This window comes from Moschus berezovskii, chromosome 13, assembly GCF_049115385.1.
Source record: "Moschus berezovskii isolate FMDL1 chromosome 13, NW_MosBer_1.0, whole genome shotgun sequence".
Lineage (NCBI taxonomy): Eukaryota > Metazoa > Chordata > Mammalia > Artiodactyla > Moschidae > Moschus > Moschus berezovskii.
In genome coordinates, this window is record NC_142472.1 from 60,934,604 (window position 1) to 60,954,475 (window position 19,872).

Here is a 19,872-nt window from a genome sequence, read left to right on the forward strand (position 1 = left end):
TCTGCTCATTGCAAATAATTACGTCTACAACAATAATTACTGCAGCTCTCCCATCTAATCTTGTATCATTTCTGACTGTATATAAAAACTTTAATAAATATTTCCAAAAAGAGAAAAACAGTTTATGTTGACAGTTTATAGTATCTACAAAATCATACCCCGTTAACAGTTTGATTCAAATTAAACCCACTAACCCAGAAATCCAAATAACCTGATAGAATTATTTGGAGCTATATAAGCATGAACACTTTAAAAATTGTCACTATGCAGAGTCACACCAGGGAAGTTAATATGCTCAGTGTAGAAATGAAAGTAAGTACTAGAAACTAGAAAATAGTTTCCTTCTAATACTGAAGAGTTCTCCATCTGCTGGCCCTCCCCTTTGTAAAATTACAGCAGAGGGACAAATACAAAATTTCAGAGTTTGCCAAATTTGAGAAAATAAAACACAGCCAAATATATAATACTTACATATAGGGACATTCATGAGTAGGACAAAAATGAAGCAACCTTGCCAAAATAATTTTTTTTTAAATTTTGAGAGTTTTACCCTGATTTTGAGAGTTGCATGCCTTTGAAGATGAAGGAGGCACAGAGGACTCCAACTGCAAATCAAAGTTTGTTTGTAAATTAAATTTTGCAATATTTTATTCAACAGAATTGACTGAGTTCCTTTCATGTACTGATTCTATAAGGAATACAACCTAGTCTCTACTCATGAACTCTGCAGTTGCAGGGATGTATGTTATAGAACAGATCATTTTAAAAGCACTTCCGACTGGTGTGAAATGGTATCTCATTGTGGTTTTGATTTGCATTTCTCTGGTTATGAGGGATGTTGAGCATTTTTTCATGTGTTTGTTAGCCATCTGTATGTCTTCTTTGGAGAAATGTCTGTTTAGTTCTTTGGCCTATTTTTTGAGAAGGTGTGGAGAGAAGGGAACCCTCTTACACTGTTGGTGGGAATGCAAACTAGTACAGCCACTATGGAGAACAGTGTGGAGATTCCTTAAAAAACTGGAAATAGAACTGCCATATAATCCAGCAATTGCACTCCTGGGCATACACACAGAGGAAACCAGAATTGAAAGAGACACATGTACTCCAGTGTTCATCACAGCACTGTTTATAATAGTGAGGACATGGAAGCAACCTAGATGTCCATCTGCAGACGAATGGATAAGAAAGCTTTGGTACATATACACAATGGAGTATTACTCAGCCATTAAAAAGAACGCATTTGAATCAGTTCTAATGAGGTGGATGAAACTGGAGCCTATTATACGGAGTGAAGTAAGCCAGAAAGAAAAACACCAATACAGTATACTAACGCATATATATGGAATTTAGAAAGATGGAAATTATAACCCTGTATATGAGACAGCAAAGAGACACACAGGTGTATAGAACAGTCTTTGGGACTCTGTGGGAGAGGGCGAGGGTGGGATGATTTGGGAGAGTGGCATTGAAACATGTATATTATCATATGTGAAACGAATCACCAGTCCAGGTTCCACGCCTGATACAGGATGCTCGGGGCTGGTGCACAGGGATGACCCAGAGGGAGGATAAGGGGAGGAGGGAGGTGGGAGGGGGGTTCAGGAAGGGGAACTCATGTACACCCAGGGTGGATTCATATCAATATATGGCAAAACCAACCAATATAACATTGTAAAATAATTAGCCTCCAATAAAAAATTTAAAAAAATAAAAGCACTTCCCATAGTGTGAGGGAGATTATTGGAGTGGTACAAATCCTACCTTTTGGAAAGAGTTCGTGGCTTTCTACTAATGAATATAAAATAATGTTTGCATAGTTTATTAGAATACCATTGTCCTTCACCAGTCAGAACAGCCTCTAAACTGTAGTCACAGCAGTGATTTCTAAAGTTAGAATTTAATCATGTCACCTCTTTGTTTAACAAAGGGGGCTTATCATTGCTCTCAGATCAGAAGTCCAAACTCTTTAACGTGAGTTACTTGATCTAGCCCCCCCACATCCTGGTTCCCTACGCACCTTTCATCATTCTTACATTATTTTTCACCTCTCTCCTCTTGACAATATGTATTTCAGACTGCCTGAACCCATTCCCCAAGGCACTGTATTTACATGTTCCTTCTGCTTGAGACCCTCTTCCTCCCCTGCTTCCGCTCACACCTTCCCTCTTATTGGAGAGTCCCCATGAGCCTATGACCTCTTTGAACAGGGACTCTGCCTCTCATTCACTATCAGCTGGTGATGGTCAATCAATAAATATTTGTTAAATATGAGTCACTAAAAAATCAATTGATAAATCATGAAAAGAGCAAGAGCTGGCCTAATTAGAGAAGACACTATAGCTCTGTTGGTAAAGAATCTGCCTGCAATGTGGGAGACCCCGGTTTGATTCCTGGGTCGGAAATATCCCCTGGAGAAGGGATAGGCTACCCACTCCAGTGTTCTTGGGTTTCCCTTGTGGCTGAGCTGGTAAAGAATCCCCCTGCAATGTGGAAGACCTGGGTTCGATCCCTGGGTTGGGAAGATCCCCTGGAGAAGGAAAAGGCCACTCCAGTATTCTGGCCTGGAGAATTCCATGGACAGTCCATGGGGTCGCAAAGAGTCAGGCACTACTGAGCAACTTTCACTTTGGCTTCCTAGAGTTATCACTGCTAACAGTGAATGTGATAGCTGAGGTCCCAAATAGTTGTGATTTTGGAAAACTTCTAGAATGCAAACTGCCACTAAGGAAACAATAGTTGTGGCTGTTAGTTTTAAAGGTTATATGCTGTGGTCCAAGTTTTCTGCTCTCTCACTGGCAGTGTCATTATTGAAGGTTAAAACCAGAGATGTGCTCAGTGCATGTGTATGTGTGTGTCTGTACACATGCAATGAGAAAGTGGGCGTTAGGGTAGAAGGCTAACATTTGCTAAGCACTTCCCGGGTGCCGGGAGCTGTACTGAGCATTTTTTAAAAAGAACTCATTCAGAACTCATTCAACTACCCTATGAGTTTAGATGCTGTCTTTTCCTCCATCTTATGATATGGAAGCTGAAGAATTAAAAATGAACTAACTTGCCTGAGGTCTCACAGCTTGTAAGAGAGGTGGACCCTAGGAAGGCTTTAAATGTAGGAGAGACAGGTACATAAAGTGATAAATTAGAGCAAAATGCTAAATAAAAAGCCCTCTAGAGATTTCCCTGCCTTCCAGCGGTCCAGTGGTCGGGACTGCACTTCCACTGCAGGGGGAACGGGTTCCATCCCTGGTTGGGAAACTAGGATCCCGCACATCGCACTGGACAGCCAAATGAAATAAAACTAAAGGAAAAACTCTGTATAGATGAGCTGCCTAAATTTTTCTCAGTTATACAATATTTTGACCCTGTAATTTTAATTCATATAGTGATAATGACTATTTATGAATATTTAACCTCAGAAGTATAATAGTATAGTATATATTATAAATTTTTCATTGAAAATGTATTTCCTGGAAGCTGTCTTTTTGCTAGTCTAATTTCTTGATCATTTTCATTCACTTCACAGTTAAACCATTTTCAGCTTTTTCCATTTTCAATTTTATATTACATGAATTATTTATTTTCATTGGGACTAATTATTTTCCATCTAAATTTTAATGAAAAGATTTGACTCAGTGATCATTTTTTGATCTGTATTAGATTTTACTGATTACAATGCCTACCCCTGAAAGTTTTATTTTGATGACTTTATTCATTATTAATTGGATAAAAGGGTTTAGTGAGACTTTTCCATGAGAAATTTGAGGTTTTCTTTATTGTATAGTGCGGGTCCATTGTAATTGTTCTCTAACATTTTTTTAACCCACCCTGTAAAAGACTTTTATATCACTTTTATTACACATGTATAAAACAATTTACATATTACACATGTTAACATTTAATACTTTTCATAAGTTTAACCTTTTTTAAAGATGTGGTATCCAGCATGTTCTACATATTGATATTTTAAAATAAAATTCTTAAAAAAAATCACTTTTCAGATATGCCCAATAGAATCAAATATATCCAAAGGAATAATGATTTGGCTATCATCAACATCCATTTTAAAGTGTACAAATAATCTTTTTTCAAGTGGACATTTTATGTAATTTCTCTGTCTTACTCAACAAATATTTCCATTTGATCCCTCCTCCAAACTTAGCTGTTTTAAAACTATTTTGTGCTTGAAAGTCGTATATTTATCATTATATTCTACTAATCTACAGAAAGCATATACACTAATGAATTAAAGTTTTAATAGTTTAAATTCCTAAGACCATAAAATTTTAAGTGTTTAACATTTTTATTCTGAAACAAATTGTTTTTAGAAATATTATCAGCTTATAACCATACAGTATAAATATATTGTGAGCTTTGAAATATAATTACAAAACATAAAAAGTTAAAATGCTATGGGAAATTCATCTCAATGAGATGGTTAGTATATCTACATAAGAATATTATTTATTGCCAGAACAATACAGGGATCAATATTAAAGCTACTCCTAACTTTTTAAAAATTGAAATATAGTTGATTTATAATATTGTGGTAGTTTCAGATATACAGCAGCCTGATTCAGATGTATATTGTTTTTCAGACTCTTTTCCATTATAGGTTATTACAAGATACTGAGTATAGTTCCCTGTGCTATATAGTAGGTCCTTGTTGGTTATCTATTTTATATATAGCAGTGTACAAATGTTCATCCTAAACTCCTAATTTATCCCTTCCCGCCCTTTCCCCTTTGGTAATCATGTTTGTTTTCTATGTCTGAGTCTACTTCTGTTTGAAAATGAGTTCATTTTTATCATTTTTTTATTAGATTCCACATACTATATCATCTGATATTTGTTTTTCTCTGGTTTACTTCACTTAGTATGATAATCTCTTGTTGCTATAAATGGCATGATTTCATTCTTTTTTGTGGCTGAGTAATATTTCATTGTGTATTTATGCCACATCTTCTTTATCTAGTCATCTGTTGATGGACATTTAGGTTGCTTCCATGTCTTGGCTATTATAAATGGTGCTATAGAGATACTAGACCATTCAGATATGACCTCAATCAAATCCCTTATGATTATACAGTGGAAGTGAGAAATAGATTTAAGGGACTAGATCTGATTGATAGAGTGCCTGATGAACTCTGGACGGAGGTTCGTGACATTGTACAGGAGACAGGGACCAAGACCATCCCCATGGAAAAGAAATGCAAAAGAGCGAAATGGCTGTCTGAGGAGGCCTTACAAATAGCTGTGAAAAGAAGAGAGGCGAAAAGCAAAGGAGAAAAGGAAAGATATAAGCATCTGAATGCAGAGTTCCAAAGAATAGCAAGGAGAGATAAGAAAGATTTTCTCAGTGATCAATGCAAAGAAATAGAGGAAAACAACAGAATAGGAAAAACAAGAGACCTCTTCAAGAAAATTAGAGATTCCAAGGGAACATTTCATGCAAAGATGGGCTCGATAAAGGACAGAAATGGTATGGACCTAACAGAAGCAGAGGATATTAAGAAGAGGTGGCAGGAATACACAGAAGAACTGTACAAAAAAGATCTTCACGACCAAGATAGTCACGATAATGTGATCACTGACCTAGAGCCAGACATCTTGGAATGTGAAGTCAAGTGGGCCTTAGAAAGCATCACTACGAACAAAGCTAGTGGAGGTGATGGAATTCCAGTTGAGCTATTTCAAGTCTTGAAAGATGATGCTGTGAAAGTGCTGCACTCAATATGCCAGCAGATTTGGAAAACTCAGCAGTGGCCACAGGACTGGAAGAGGTCAGTCTTCATTCCAATCCCAAAGAAAAGCAATGCCAAAGAATGCTCAAACTACCGGACAATTGCACTCATCTCACACGCTAGTAAAGTCATGCTCAAAATTCTCCAAGCCAGGCTTCAGCAGTATGTAAACCGTGAACTCCCAGATGTTCAAGCAGGTTTTAGAAAAGGCAGAGGCACCAGAGATCAAATTGCCAACATCCGCTGGATCATGGAGAAAGCAAGAGAGTTTCAGAAAAACATCTATTTCTGCTTCATTGACTATGCCAAAGCCTTTGACTGTGTGGATCACAATAAACTGTGGAACATTCTGAAAGAGATGGGAATCCCAGACCACCTGATCTGCCTCTTGAGAAACCTGTATGCAGGTCAGGAAGCAACAGTTAGAACTGGACATGGAACAACAGACTGGTTCCAAATAGGAAAAGGTGTACGTCAAGGTTGTATATTGTCACCTTGCTTATTTAACTTATATGCAGAGTACATCATGAGGAACGCTGGGCTGGAAGAAGCACAAGCTGGAATCAAGATTTCTGGGAGAAATATCAATAACCTCAGATATGCAGATGACACTACCCTTATGGCAGAAAGTGAAGAGGAACTCAAAAGCCTCTTGATGAAAGTGAAAGAGGAGAGTGAAAAGGTTGGCTTGAAGCTCAACATTCAGAAAACAAAGATCATGGCATCTGGTCCCATCACTTCATGGGAAATAGATGGAAAAACAGTGGAGACAGTGTCAGACTTTGTTTTTTTGGGCTCCAAAATCACTGCAGATGCTGATTGCAGCCATGAAATTAAAAGACGCTTGCTCCTTGGAAGGAAAGTTATGACCAACCTTGATAGTATATTAAAAAGCAGAGACATTACTTTGCCAACCAAGGTCCGTCTAGTCAAGGCAATGGTTTTTCCCGTGGTCATGTATGGATGTGAGAGTTGGACTGTGAAGAAGGCTGAGCGCCGAAGAATCGATGCTTTTGAACTGTGGTGTTGGAGAAGACTCTTGAGGGTCCCTTATACTGCAAGGAGATCCAACCAGTCCATTCTAGAGGAGATCAATCCTGGATGTTCATTGGAGGGACTGATGCTAAAGCTGAAGCTGCAATACTTTGGCCACCTCATGCGACGAGTTGACTCACTGGAAACTGATGCTGGGAAAGGTTGGGGGCGGGAGGAGAAGGGGACGACGGAGAATGAGATGGCTGGATGGCATCACCGACTCTGTGGACATGAGTTTGAGTGTACTCCGGGAGTTGGTGATGGACAGGGAGGCCTGGCGTGCTGTGATTCATGGGGTTGCGGAGAGTCGGACACGACTGAGCGACTGAACTGAACTGATAGAGATACTGGGATGCATGTATCTTTTTGAGTTATAGTTTTCTCCAGATATATGCCCAGGAGTAGAATTGCTAGATCATATGGTAACTGTTTGTAGCTTTTACACCACCAGTCCATTCTAAGGGAGATCGATCCTGGGTGTTCATTGGAAGGACTGATGCTAAAGCTGAAACTGCAATACTTTGGCCACCTCATGCAACGAGTTCACTCACTGGAAAAGACTCTGATGCTGGGAAAGGTTGGGGGCGGGAGGAGAAGGGGACGACGGAGAATGAGATGGCTGGATGGCATCACCGACTCTGTGGACATGAGTTTGAGTGAACTCCGGGAGTTGGTGATGGACAGGGAGGCCTGGCGTGCTGTGATTCATGGGGTCGCGGAGAGTCGGACACGACTGAGCGACTGAACTGAGCTGCTTTCCATAATGGCTATAGCAATTTATATTACCACCAACAGTGTAGAAAGATTCCTTTTTCTCTGTACCCTCTGTACCATGTATTATTTATAGACTTTCTGATGGTAGGCATTCTGACCAGTGTGAATGATAACTCTTACAGTTTTCAACTTTCTTTTTTGTAGTTCTGTTGAAAAATCCTGTTCACAATTTTAAATTGTAAGTAAATAGAAGGATATTGACATTTTATTCCAGCAACATTTATATAGCTTTTTGTGCCACTTCTAACTTGTATGCTAAAAATCACCTGGTGGCTCTATCATCAAAAATTATCTTTAATTATCTTTCAACTATCAACCCAATTAGATCCAACTCCAGCTCTTTGAAAGTAAGGAATTAGGAAACCATTTAACTTTTAAAATATTTTTTCAAATCCAGTCATTGAGAGCATATACTTTCTAATGAATTGTCCCTTATTTGAGGCTCCTACCCCCTCAACAGATTTTGTACCCCAGATGATACATCATAAAGAGACCCCTCCCATTTTGTAATTGGAGAACGGCAATGGGAAAAGAGAGATGGGAAAGACAATGTGTATTTATCTCACATATTCATCCTCAGGCAGATAGATTTTAAGAAGTTAAGGATCTGAAAACTTACTTTTAACTTGTGCATACGTATGTAACTGACCTCTTAGAAAATCATTCTTTGCCCAATTAGAAGAGGATAGTCCATTGTGTTGCTATTTCCTTTTTTCCATACACTTCTAATTAGTTACTTCTTACATCTTATTCTCTCTATGCCTTTGGTGAAGAACTGGTATCATGACAACATGCAGTGAGAACTGGAAGAAGGCAGTTCCAAATATTTGGCCGTTTTTGCTGCTTCCTACGCCCTCATCTCATGTTCCATGACCTCGACTGCCAGTCAGAGATGATCTTCCACATGGTCAATTTAGAACCTGAGCTTCTTCTGCTTTGTGGTTCTGGTTTTCTTCTGGGCCTTAGAATCCTCTTTATTCATCTGGCAAAAGGGTAAAGACCATGTATGAATGCAAACCTAAAACTACTCTTGTACTATTCCATCCTGAATATATTTGTTACATGCAGAATCATTGATAATTTGTACAGAATTATAAAAGTAATGGGGATTACAGTTTTCCATTGCACTAACAGCCCTTTAATTAAACTGTTCAAGCTGCAAGTGTCTGTTGGATATGATGACCTGATGAACACTGAACAGGGCATGTCTCGCCAGCCCTTTACATCATTCTCATCAATTCTTAACAGAAAATACAGCTTGAAGCAAAATTGAGTTTTTTCATATCCAAATACTTGTTCTGATATATGCACTCAGACGATTTGAGATCACCAAAGCTATCACGAAACAAGTACTTTTTAGGTCACACAATATTAACTGTCTTTAAAGGAAAAAAGATGAAACTGATTTGACAGCCATACCCATGTTTCTGACAAATATGCGTGTCTGATACACATGAGTGCACAGCAACCCTATTTTTCTTCAACACAGTCATCAAATAATATGTGTTAAGCACACATTTGGGTGAAGTGGTTTACAAGGGCTCTCTATTACATTTGTTTTAGATTGCGTCCTGTGTGCTTCAGTTTGTGAGTGGGGCAGATCTCAGGGTATAAAGGCAGTGTGATCTCTCTCTCCCTTCACTGTTTTTGGATATTAAGCCCTTAGTTCAAAGCAGGTCAGTGGTCACATAAGAAAATCACAAAACTTTCATAAAATCTGTGATCAAGATGCTTTAATTTTCCTGTTTATGACCTATGTGTGTGGTGCTAAGTCATGTCCAACTGTTTGTGACCCCGAGGACTCACCCACCAGGCTCCTCTGTCCATATGATGTATAAAAATTCTTTATTCAGCTTTTCAGAAAATGAAACTGAGTAGACTAGTTCAGCATTTGTTGATTGGTTTCATAGTATATTAAGTAATTTGGACAGCCTGGGAAGCACAAATCAGATAATATGGAAAGGTTGACTTAAGAAAGAAAGCAAAATCACAAACCTCAAGTCTAGATGAAAGTACTTTTATGGTTTAGAAAAATATCTTGGACTAAATGAAAGCGTTATTATAGAAGAGCCTGAAATTTACAGAACACTATGTAACTAGTGGAGATATAAATAAAATACAGGCAATTTTATAGCATCAAGTCATATTTCAAACCTAGGCCTGATGCCCAGAATTTTATAGAAACATACCATAAGCTCAGTATTTAATTAACAATAAATGATATTCTTTTGCCCTTTTGAAGCATATACAAATTGATTAAACTCATCACATGCCCAAAGTAGCATCCGTACTAGTCTCTCTGCCTCCAGTGTCACAGCGTTCTACTTTGGCCTCCATGAGCCCCCTGAGTGTGTGTCAGTAAACTCTCTCTAGTTACCCTCATGCTCTGTTTCAGGGCTTTCTCTTGGCATCTGGGAAGAGAAGAGGAAAGGGGACTCGGGGTATAGTCCCAGGCAATCATGGCGATCAGTGAAGTTATTTGAATGCTAGTGGTTTATCTCAACAGTTTGTCATTTCTTTAAATATTTTATTTTCCATCCTATCTGCAGTAATTTCACTACCAAAAAAAAAAATGTCTAATTGCTAACAGAAATGAAACCAATGTTTAACAGGGGTGTCAAATGATATTCTGTGACACACCTCAGTATATATTTTCTTAAATGAGAGGCATTAAGTCTATCAATTAAAATGCCTTAGCCTAAAAGACCTTCCATAGCCCCTCTAGAATGAAGGAATCCTTTTTTATGGAGACAGACCTTTCAAGATATGGTATAACCCAGTCTACCCTAGTGACTCAATGATAAAGAATCTGCCTGCCAGTGCAGGAGATGCAGATTCGATCCCTGGGTCAGGAAGATCCTCTGGAGGAGGAAATGGCAGTCCTCTCCAGTATTCTTGTCTGAGAAATCCCATGGACCGATGAGCCCAGTGGGCTACAGTCCACAGGATTACAAAGAGTCGGACATGACTTAATGACTGAGCACAGCACAGCACATAACCCAATCTAGAGTTCCTTGAGAGTGCAAATTAAACTACTAGAAAATATAAAACAGTTATTCTATTTAGATCGCTTTGTTTAGATATTGATTAAATCTCAAGTCAGGAGAGACTTCTGGCGGGCTCCAGCATTAGGATAATAAACATAAGAAGTCTGAAGGTGAAACTGGAAAGCTCTTTCCAATTCAGTAAAGAAGTACTGAAAGATGCACATACTTTGTAAGATCTCTTTGTAACCCTCCTCATATGTATTATCTCTTTCCATTTCTCTTGGTGATTTATTCAGTAAACAAATGTATATGGAGCACATATGTACGAGGCATTGCTTTAGGCTCTGTGTATTGAGCAGTAAATAAGATGACTGAGGACCTTGTTGTCATGGAACTTTCACATCACGGGGAGGCGACAGACCTAAAGCAAACAAATAAATAAAAAAGTTCCATGCACAGAGCTGACACAAAATGATGTCATAGAAGAGATACTGGAGGTTAGTACATGATAACTCTTAAGCTGGATGCCAGGAAAGGCAGTTCACAGGAAAGGATACTTAAAAGAGAAGTTTTAATTAAATTAGTAGAGTTTCATTCCATGATCAATCTGGAAGGAAACGAGCAAGTAGGAGGTGGCATGCTTAAAAAAAAGAAAAGGACTGTTGGCTCTCTTGAGTTTTCTGGCAGGAAATTATGAATGCCTCAGAGCACTGTCTTTCATCAGCCCCTTTTAAGGATTTCAAAAGCTTAACTATAACGTCAATGACTGTAAAGGAAAATTTTCTTTTCCTTGGCTTCTCTGAATGGGGGCTATACCACTCATTCAGATGATGCTGTCCTTGTTCAAAACAGTTTGGAACTTTGGAACTATCTTTTGGAATTTGCCTCCTGAGCTGTTTATGGTTGTTGATGTTAATTTAGTTGCTCAGTCATATCCAACTCTTTGTGACCCCGTGGACTGTAGCCTGCCAGTCTCCTCTGTCCACAGAACTTTCCAGGCAAGAATACTAGAGTGGGTGCCCTTTCCTTCTCCAGGGTATCTTCCCAACCCAGGGATCGAATCCACGACTGCTACATTGGTAGGCACGTTCTTTTCCACTGAGCCTCCATGGAAGCCCAAGCTGTTTATTACTTGCTAGCAAAATAATTTAATTTTATTCTGTCTCCTTTTACTCTTTACCTCCAGGCTTTACTGAGTTTCTCTAATTATCTCAGTTTTCTTTTTCTTACTCCCAAGGGTCCCTGAGGGCCCCTGAGGACTCTTGTGGTCCCAGCCCGGAGGAGAACTGATTGAGTTCCTATATCAGTTTGTAACCAATCAAGAGAAAGAAGCCACATAGCAATTTGAACAGGGAAAGTGTTATAATTTATAAACACTATAACATAGAAATAATTATAATATAAATTCCAGTAGAATTTTGGAGAAACAAGTTAGTTAACAAATAAAAATTACTCTAAAGAACACAGGAACAGAATACATGAGGAGCAACCACTGTATTTTGAGCTGACATTGAACGCAACCAAGGGCCCCTGAGGGTAGGGAGGGCATGGCTTATAGCACCCTTCATGGTACAAAGTCACTCTGGTGCCCTGCTGGGGGAGCTTGGTGCTCTCTCTTTTGGAACTTTCCAGAAAACCACCCTCTAGGGATTGGTGAAGCTCCTTATAAGAGGGTTCTCATCAAAGCATGTTGCTATAAAAGTGCCTGGGGCACTGAAGTACTGGAGAAAACTTCTAGTCACCAGGTGCTGTAGGCCATCACACGCTGCAGGAGCCGGGCCCTGGAGAAGCCCACGCTCTGCAGAGACCTGCTAGGTGAGCATACAGAATGGGGAAGAAAAACCCCTTGCTTTTGCATAGTCTCTTCAGAGTCCTTTCCTGATGGACCTCAACGTGCTCCTGGCTACCAAAGGAAAAATTAAGGGCACAGATTCATTTTCACATGATAAGCAATTAAGGGTGACTCCAGAGCTGAGAATCAATCATTGAATAACTGGCATAGTTGGTAAGACAGTTTTACATGAAGCACTTAAGAGTCAAACCAACTTCTATGTGTGTGAGCCACCTGCCTGCCAAAGGTATTCAATAAGATAAACTGATAATATGATTAATGGAAAAGAATACTTGGTCAAATATCCATTAAATCATGGTTCTCAAAGAGAAAAATAAAAATATTAATGTGTGTATGTATATACACACACTAATATATATAAAGTCTAATATATAATATATGTAGACATACATAAAATCACCCATCCTCCTGGCATACCACTTTTAGTATAAAGGTGCCATCATAGCTTTCATGGAAAGATCTCTTCTTGTTTCTGAGATTATACTCATATTGTTGTTATTCAGTCACTAAGTTGTATCTGACTCTTTGTGACCCCACGGACTGCAGCATGCCAGACTTTCCTGTCCTTCTCTATCTCTGTTAACTCCAAAAATGTGTTTATTGCAGATTTGACTGCAGCCGAATAATCAAATGTGAGTTTATCTGTATCATGAAACAAAAAGTCCACATATGGATAGTTGCTGAGAATATTTCAGCAATTTAGTGTTAGGGTCAACCTTGCTGGGATTCCCTTGGCCTTCCTCTAATGGCTACACAATTGCTTCTACAGCTTCTGCCATTACATTGCCATTCAAGTAAGGAGGAGATAGAAGCGTGCCAGCTACATATGACTCCTTTTATCAGCTTTTCTGGAATATCCCCAAATGACTGGTTTCATTCTCATTAGCCAATGTTCTGCGTCACATTTCCTTACTTATAGTTGCAAGGGAATTTGGAGAAAGCAAAGAATGACTTTATCATCACTATCTTAGATCAAAGGTCAGATAAATTCTGGCCTCGGGAACAAATTCAGGCCACTGTTGCAAATAAAGTTTTATTGGACCAGAGTCATGCCTATCTACTTACACATTCTCTGGGACTGCTTTCCTACCAGAATGGCAAAGTTGAATAGTTGTGAGAAGGACTGGTGGCCTGCAAGTCCTAAAAATGTTTACTATTTCACCTTTTACCAGAAATGTTCATTGACCTCAGGCTTAGATCAATCATGAACCCTTGCTTGGGGTTGACCACTTTGAGGACTAAATGGCCTTTCATTAAGCAAGGAAGAAGGAGGAAAAATGACATTGGAAAAGCACCAACCATATATATCCAAGCCACCTGGTCTAACCAATCATATATAAGACCACCAAGGGTATAACACATTTTCTGTTTTGTCACAGGGACACCTTGAACTTACAACTTTTCTGTTCCTTTGTTCCTTCATTTCTACATGAGCCAGATACAAAAATTTAGAAAGGTAGAAATTTTGTAAATATACAGAATCAAATGATTGACAGTATTGTGATACATCATGAATTTAGTAAGATAACCCCTAATTTACTGACTTTTATACAGCACTGTCTAAGGTATTGTCAGAGTCTGAGACACATATTCCACTGACTGACAATTCCCTTCAAACTGTTTATTTTAGGTCCTTGCATACACTGAGGGACTTCATGGAAAATGGATGTTCAGTGAGATACGAGCTGTATTTTCAAGACGTTATCTTCTACAAAATACTGCTTTGGAAGTGTTTATGGCAAACCGAAGTAAGTCTCCGTAAATATTTTGAAAAAAAAATGTGCTGCTCATATTTGAATGTTAATGATTAACATGATCTGATACTGACTTGATTTTTTGCATTGTATTTATTTCTTTGATATGCTGTTGCTAATGCAAAAATAAAAATTAAAAAACAATGTATTTGTTTGAAAATGTTAATCCTAGGATAAATTTACAAGGAAATCTAATTTTCATGAAGATTCATGACCTTTACAAATAAATCATGAAAGGCACTTGATTTCTGAAATTGATGGTTAGCTCTCCTGTGGTTTTCTAAATCATGTTTTTTCTTCTTGCCACAGCTTCAGTTATGTTTAATTTCCCTGATCAAGCAACAGTAAAAAAAGTCGTCTATAGCTTGCCTCGGGTTGGAGTAGGGACCAGCTATGGTTTGCCACAAGCCAGGTAATTATATCATATTACATATTATCTATGGTTTGCTAACATATTTATGTCTCAATACAACAAAAATCTGAATAGAGTTATGCCATTGTAATTATTTTGAAAACCTAGGAATTGTCTTCCTCTGCAGGTCATTTGTAGGGAAAGAGGTTATGAAAACAGCTATTTTAAGAATGGCAGAATAGGGCATAATTTTATTTAACATAATTTTATTTAAATGACAAAGTAAGAAAGTTGATTGTATCTTATAGTAAGCATGTTAAGACATTTTTGCTGAAGATCTTATGAAAGACATACCAAAAGCCTCATGATGTTTGTGATTAATTGTTGTGTAATAACATATAGTTTTTTATAAGTGCTGTGTAAAAAGACTTCTTCATTACAGTAATAAAACTCTTAGGGTTTATTGAGATTAATAGTCATTCATTATGGTGTGGTTATAATCATTTCCTGAATCTTTCATCTTTGTATTTTAAATGCATTATTTTGAAATCTTACTTAGTCAAAGATACTACTCTGTGTAGAAAACATGGTCAGTAATTGTGTGTCACTAATATCAATTAGTTGGTTTTGGCTGTGAGTAACTGAATAACTGACTAAAAGTGGCTTAACCAATAGGGTTTTGGTTATGGGGTTTGTTTTATGAAAGAGGTGAAATTTTAAAAAAGTTGCCAAGGGATCCCCTGGTGGCTCAGTGGTAAAGAATCCACCTGCCAGTGTAGAAGACAAATTCGATCCCTGATCCAGGAAGACCCTACATGCCATGGAGCAACTAAGCCCATGCACAACGACTACTGAGCCTGTGCGCTGCAACTACTGAAGTCTGTGTGCCTAGAGCCTGTGCTCTGCAACAAGAGAAGCCCCCACAGTGAGAAGCCCCCAGACCACATCTGGAGAGTAGTCCCCACACACAACTGGAGAAAAGCAACAAGGAAGACCCAGTATAGCCAAAAATAAATAAATATATAAATGAAAATTTAAAACATAAAAAAAAGGAGTTGCCAGTATTGGCTCAGAGGTTCAGTAATGTCAGGACTCTTGGCCTCATGTTCACAAAATAACCACTACTGCTCCGAATACCACATCTTCATTCAACTGCATTCAAGTACGAGAAGGACACAAAGGACTTCTTGAAATTCTGTGTTTTAGAATGGAGTATATTTAGGAGTCCCTTTGGCCAGAATGGGACAGTCACCTTTGGCAGTCACCTTCCTGCCCCTAAAACAATCACTGAACACTGAACATGAAGCCAAATCATCCCCTACAAGTCAAGGAAAAATATACCTCTGAACTCCCTGCCACTTCCTATCTGAAAAAAATACAGTTTCTGTTAAGGAAGAAAGAGAATAATCGGCTTTGGGCAGACAAGCAACAGTGTCTTCCATGTAGATCATTAAGTGCCTGGGAGTTATTCCAGAGCACTGCATGCATGGAAAGGAAAACCAATCTTTGTCTATCTTCCCCTTAAATAGGCTACAGACATTTAAAAGACAGGAACTGTGTCTTATTTATCTTTTAATCTGCAATACCTAGCACACTGCCTAATTGCAAAGGTGCTTTTAAGTGCTACTCAACTAGAGTTACCCTACATTACAAAGTCTCTATTCTCATATTAAGCTTATAGTGTAAAACCAATTCACAGACATGTATGCACATGCTGAGGATATTTGCTATTTTGAACAACAAAATTCACTTAAGACAGTAGTAGACAATGAAGTACTTATATAAAATACAGGTCAAAAGAAAAAATGCATTTAATCTATCAAAAAAAAGATGAAGTTAGTTTTGTAAGGCTTATTCTTACGGAATCTAAGCTGACTCTTAGTAATCACTACTTCCGTTTGCAAGTACCTACAAATTGTTTAATCATCAAATCAAGAATTTTTCCAGGAATTGACATTAAGAACTCACAAACCAGCCTAATTTTTTCCTTTTAAAGAATAATCATCTGCCTCCTGGCATATTTCTCAATGACCATGATTCTTCAACGATTACCAATAGAGTTTTCTGATTTCTTTTGGTATTCTTCTACTTGTCAGGACCTGAAATCATTTAAAACAACCAGAAACTCTTTTACTATATTCCTTATTTCTTATAAGGGTAATTTTCCTTTCAACCACATATAGTCTCAGATTTTTGGAATGCTATTCTTCTTGATGGAAAAACTGGAAACAAAACATATGTTTAGTAACTTTGGAAATTCTGTCTTAAAACACTTTTTTGTTGCCCCCTTTGTGTTCCCCTCAAAGACTCAACTAATTAAGTTTCCCAATAAAATACTCATAAGTTCAGTTTTATTTCCTGTGATATTTAGCCTTGGAGATAGCAGATGGAGGTTGGCGGAACATTGAATCTAGGCTCAGACCTGCCACTTACTGACTGGGTAACAATGATAGGGTCTGATCTGATTGTAGGAACTCAGTACATATATGTTGAAAGAGTGAATAACATTAAGCAAGAAGACCGAAGATGAGATCTGCTATAAAATGGGCACAGTATTTTGCAAAAGATATTTCAACAGATGTCCTGAGACCATAAAATGAATGCACTTTGTGGACTGTGAGCACACCTATGCACTATACACATGCGTGTGGGCATGCACACATAGATATAGATGGTAGGTAGGCAAGGAGGTAGGTAGCTGGGTGAGTCAGTAAACAGATATACACACACACCTACAAAGAGTATGTGATATGTAAGATCCTATTACATTTAGAAAATTGTCACAGGGAAGGGATGATGTCTGACTCCTACAAATAGAAGTCTTCTAGCTGAGAGTATCTTGGTAAAATCACCAAGGGATCCATTCTTTACTTTGTTTTTTTGACATCAGGTTTTGTCAGTTTAAAGCAGAGTTTATCAAACACTAGGGAATATACCCTAGACTAAGCCCAAAGGAGACTGCTTTAGAAGCAAACAGACAAAAATGATCAAACTCAAAGGCAGGTATACTGCCAGAAAATCGACTTCACATATCACTTAGGCCACTTCTTGGGCAAGCCCACCAAAGAGATCACATTGCAAAGATTTAGAACAAAAGGAATATTTCCATAAAGCTAGCAGAAAAGACCATGATTCTGGGAAAGATTGAAGGCAGGAGGAGAAGGGGACGACAGAGGAGGAGATGGTTGGATGGCATCACCGACTCGATGGACATGAGTTTGAGCAGGCTTCAGGAGTTGGTGATGGACAGGGAGGCCTGGCGTGCTGTAGTCCATGGGGGTCACAAAGATTTAGATATGACTGAACTGAACTGAGTAGAGCCTAATGAACACCTCTTTGGTCTACATGCATGTCTCATTTGCTGAGCACTTTCCAAGTCCCAGGGACTGTACTTTGTATTCAAGTTTATAAGCATTAGTTTTTAGCTTATAAACAGCAGACATTTATTTCTGGCAGTTCTGGAGGATAGAAAGTCCAGGATCACTAGCAGATTTGGTGTCTGCTGAGGGCCCAACTCCAGGTTCATAGATGGTCATCCTGTCCATGTGTCCTCACATGGCAGAGGGGCACTCAGCCATTAATTCTTAAAACCATGTGGATTCTTAGTGGATTTCTTTTTTTAACTTTTTTCTCTTTTTTTGCCGTACCATGTGGCATGAGGGTTATTAAGTTCCTCTACCAGGGACCAAATGGTTGCCCCTTGAATTAGCAGCATGGAGCCCTAACCACTAGATGGACAAGGAAGTTCCTTAATAGAGTTCTTATCCCATGTTACAGATAGGAAGTTTTTGGTTTATATAAGTTACTTATCTTGCCCAAGATCATAGCCCACTCTCTTAATTTCTATTTGGTGTCATCTATCAAGGTGGTCCACATTGGTCAAAAGAGCAATACCCTTACCCCATGCATAATGATAGAAAAATACTGACAAAGAATTTGTCTGGTTTCTAGACTCCATACTGAATGTCATTGTTTGGTTAATGTATTGCTATTTTCTATTCAGATGGTCATTATAATCAATAAATTTTGAGTATAATTAGATTCTTTTCTTTTTAAGAATATACCTCATTGCATATATAGAGTTAATGATTTTAAATGGTCACCATTTGTTATAGTACTTAGTATTTTTTTCCAGAAGGCAATTTTATCTTCTTCTTATTCCCCAGTTGTAAAATCATTTTTGTGTAGCCCAAACATGTACCAACTGTACTCATTCAAACGTCTAAATGTTCATAGGATATTTTTAATAGCCCTATTGATTTACTGTTTACCATTTTGCTTCTTCTTATGATTGAATTTATTTATTTATTTAGTTAGTTTCATCTCTCTTTAGCCATTATTTTTTGGGGAGATAGAAATCCAATAACTCAAGTCATTTGGTTTATACTTTATTTAGATCCCACTCTAGTTCAAGTATTGTTAAATGCTAAGGACATGACAGTATGTATAACATAGTTCCCGCTCTCAGTGAGTTTATAGTAGAAAGGAGAGCAGTAAACAGGAAAAACTGGTCCTTTCCATGAACTTACTAATAGTAATCTGATTTTCCCAATTCATTTCGTATGCCTGTATTTTTCTTCACAACTGCATACTCTTAAGAATGACATGGTAACCTTCTCCCATGAGTCCCATTATTTATCCTTATCACAGTTTGTTTGGTCTTGATTTTTGAGTGTTTTTTGGTGCTCAGGCTTATTTCCATATCAGCAGTTTTCTTTTTAAATTTTCTGGGTTTAAAATGTCAACAAATAAATTTACAACTTTATTCTATACATTGCTTTTAGCAGACTAAGCATACTGCTGGTAAGAATTTTAGTCAGATTAGCAAGAATATAATTACAATAGTAATACAGTGAAAGTTAGACTAAGCACATAATTATAATAGAGGCAAATAAAAATTGGGTCAATATAGTTTATTAATTGATAATTCAGAAAATATTTTAGCATGTTGCTGTGACAAATCCAGAATCAAGGCTAAAATTTATAACAGAAACAATTGCGTAAGTGAGAGTATCTGGCCTGGAAAATTTTTGAATAGTGGTGCTGGAATGGCTTAAAATCTGGAAGCCCTTTTAGTAGCCCTGTGAAAATCATATTGCCAGTTAATCGAAAAGTGTACTAAGATATAGTATTTAAGTATGAAATATATATTCCCCTTACCATTGCAGTTAGGTTTATATAGTTCTTATGGAATCCTTAGGATCTATTATCTCAAGTATATTTAACTAGGAAAGCTCCAAAAATGTTAATATGTGACCAGGCTGCTATAAAATATTAAGTTAACATTTTAAGCATTGAGTTAGACATAACTATTTTTTAAATTCTTAATTCAAATTTTAGTTGACACACCAAGTTTATTCCCATTCTTCCTTCCTCCTTC

At 37.8% G+C, this 19,872-nt stretch overlaps 1 protein-coding gene across 2 annotated transcripts in view; it reads left to right on the forward strand.

Annotated features, from left to right (window-relative positions):
• Positions 1-19,872, forward strand: part of NBEA (neurobeachin) — a 671,823-nt gene that overhangs the window by 519,491 nt on the left and 132,460 nt on the right. For both annotated transcript variants that reach the window (XM_088842722.1, XM_088842723.1), the window contains exons 42-43: positions 14,017-14,134; positions 14,450-14,552. In XM_088842722.1, coding sequence (XP_088698848.1) covers positions 14,017-14,134; positions 14,450-14,552 — 221 coding nt within the window. The remainder of the gene's footprint in view (positions 1-14,016; positions 14,135-14,449; positions 14,553-19,872) is intronic.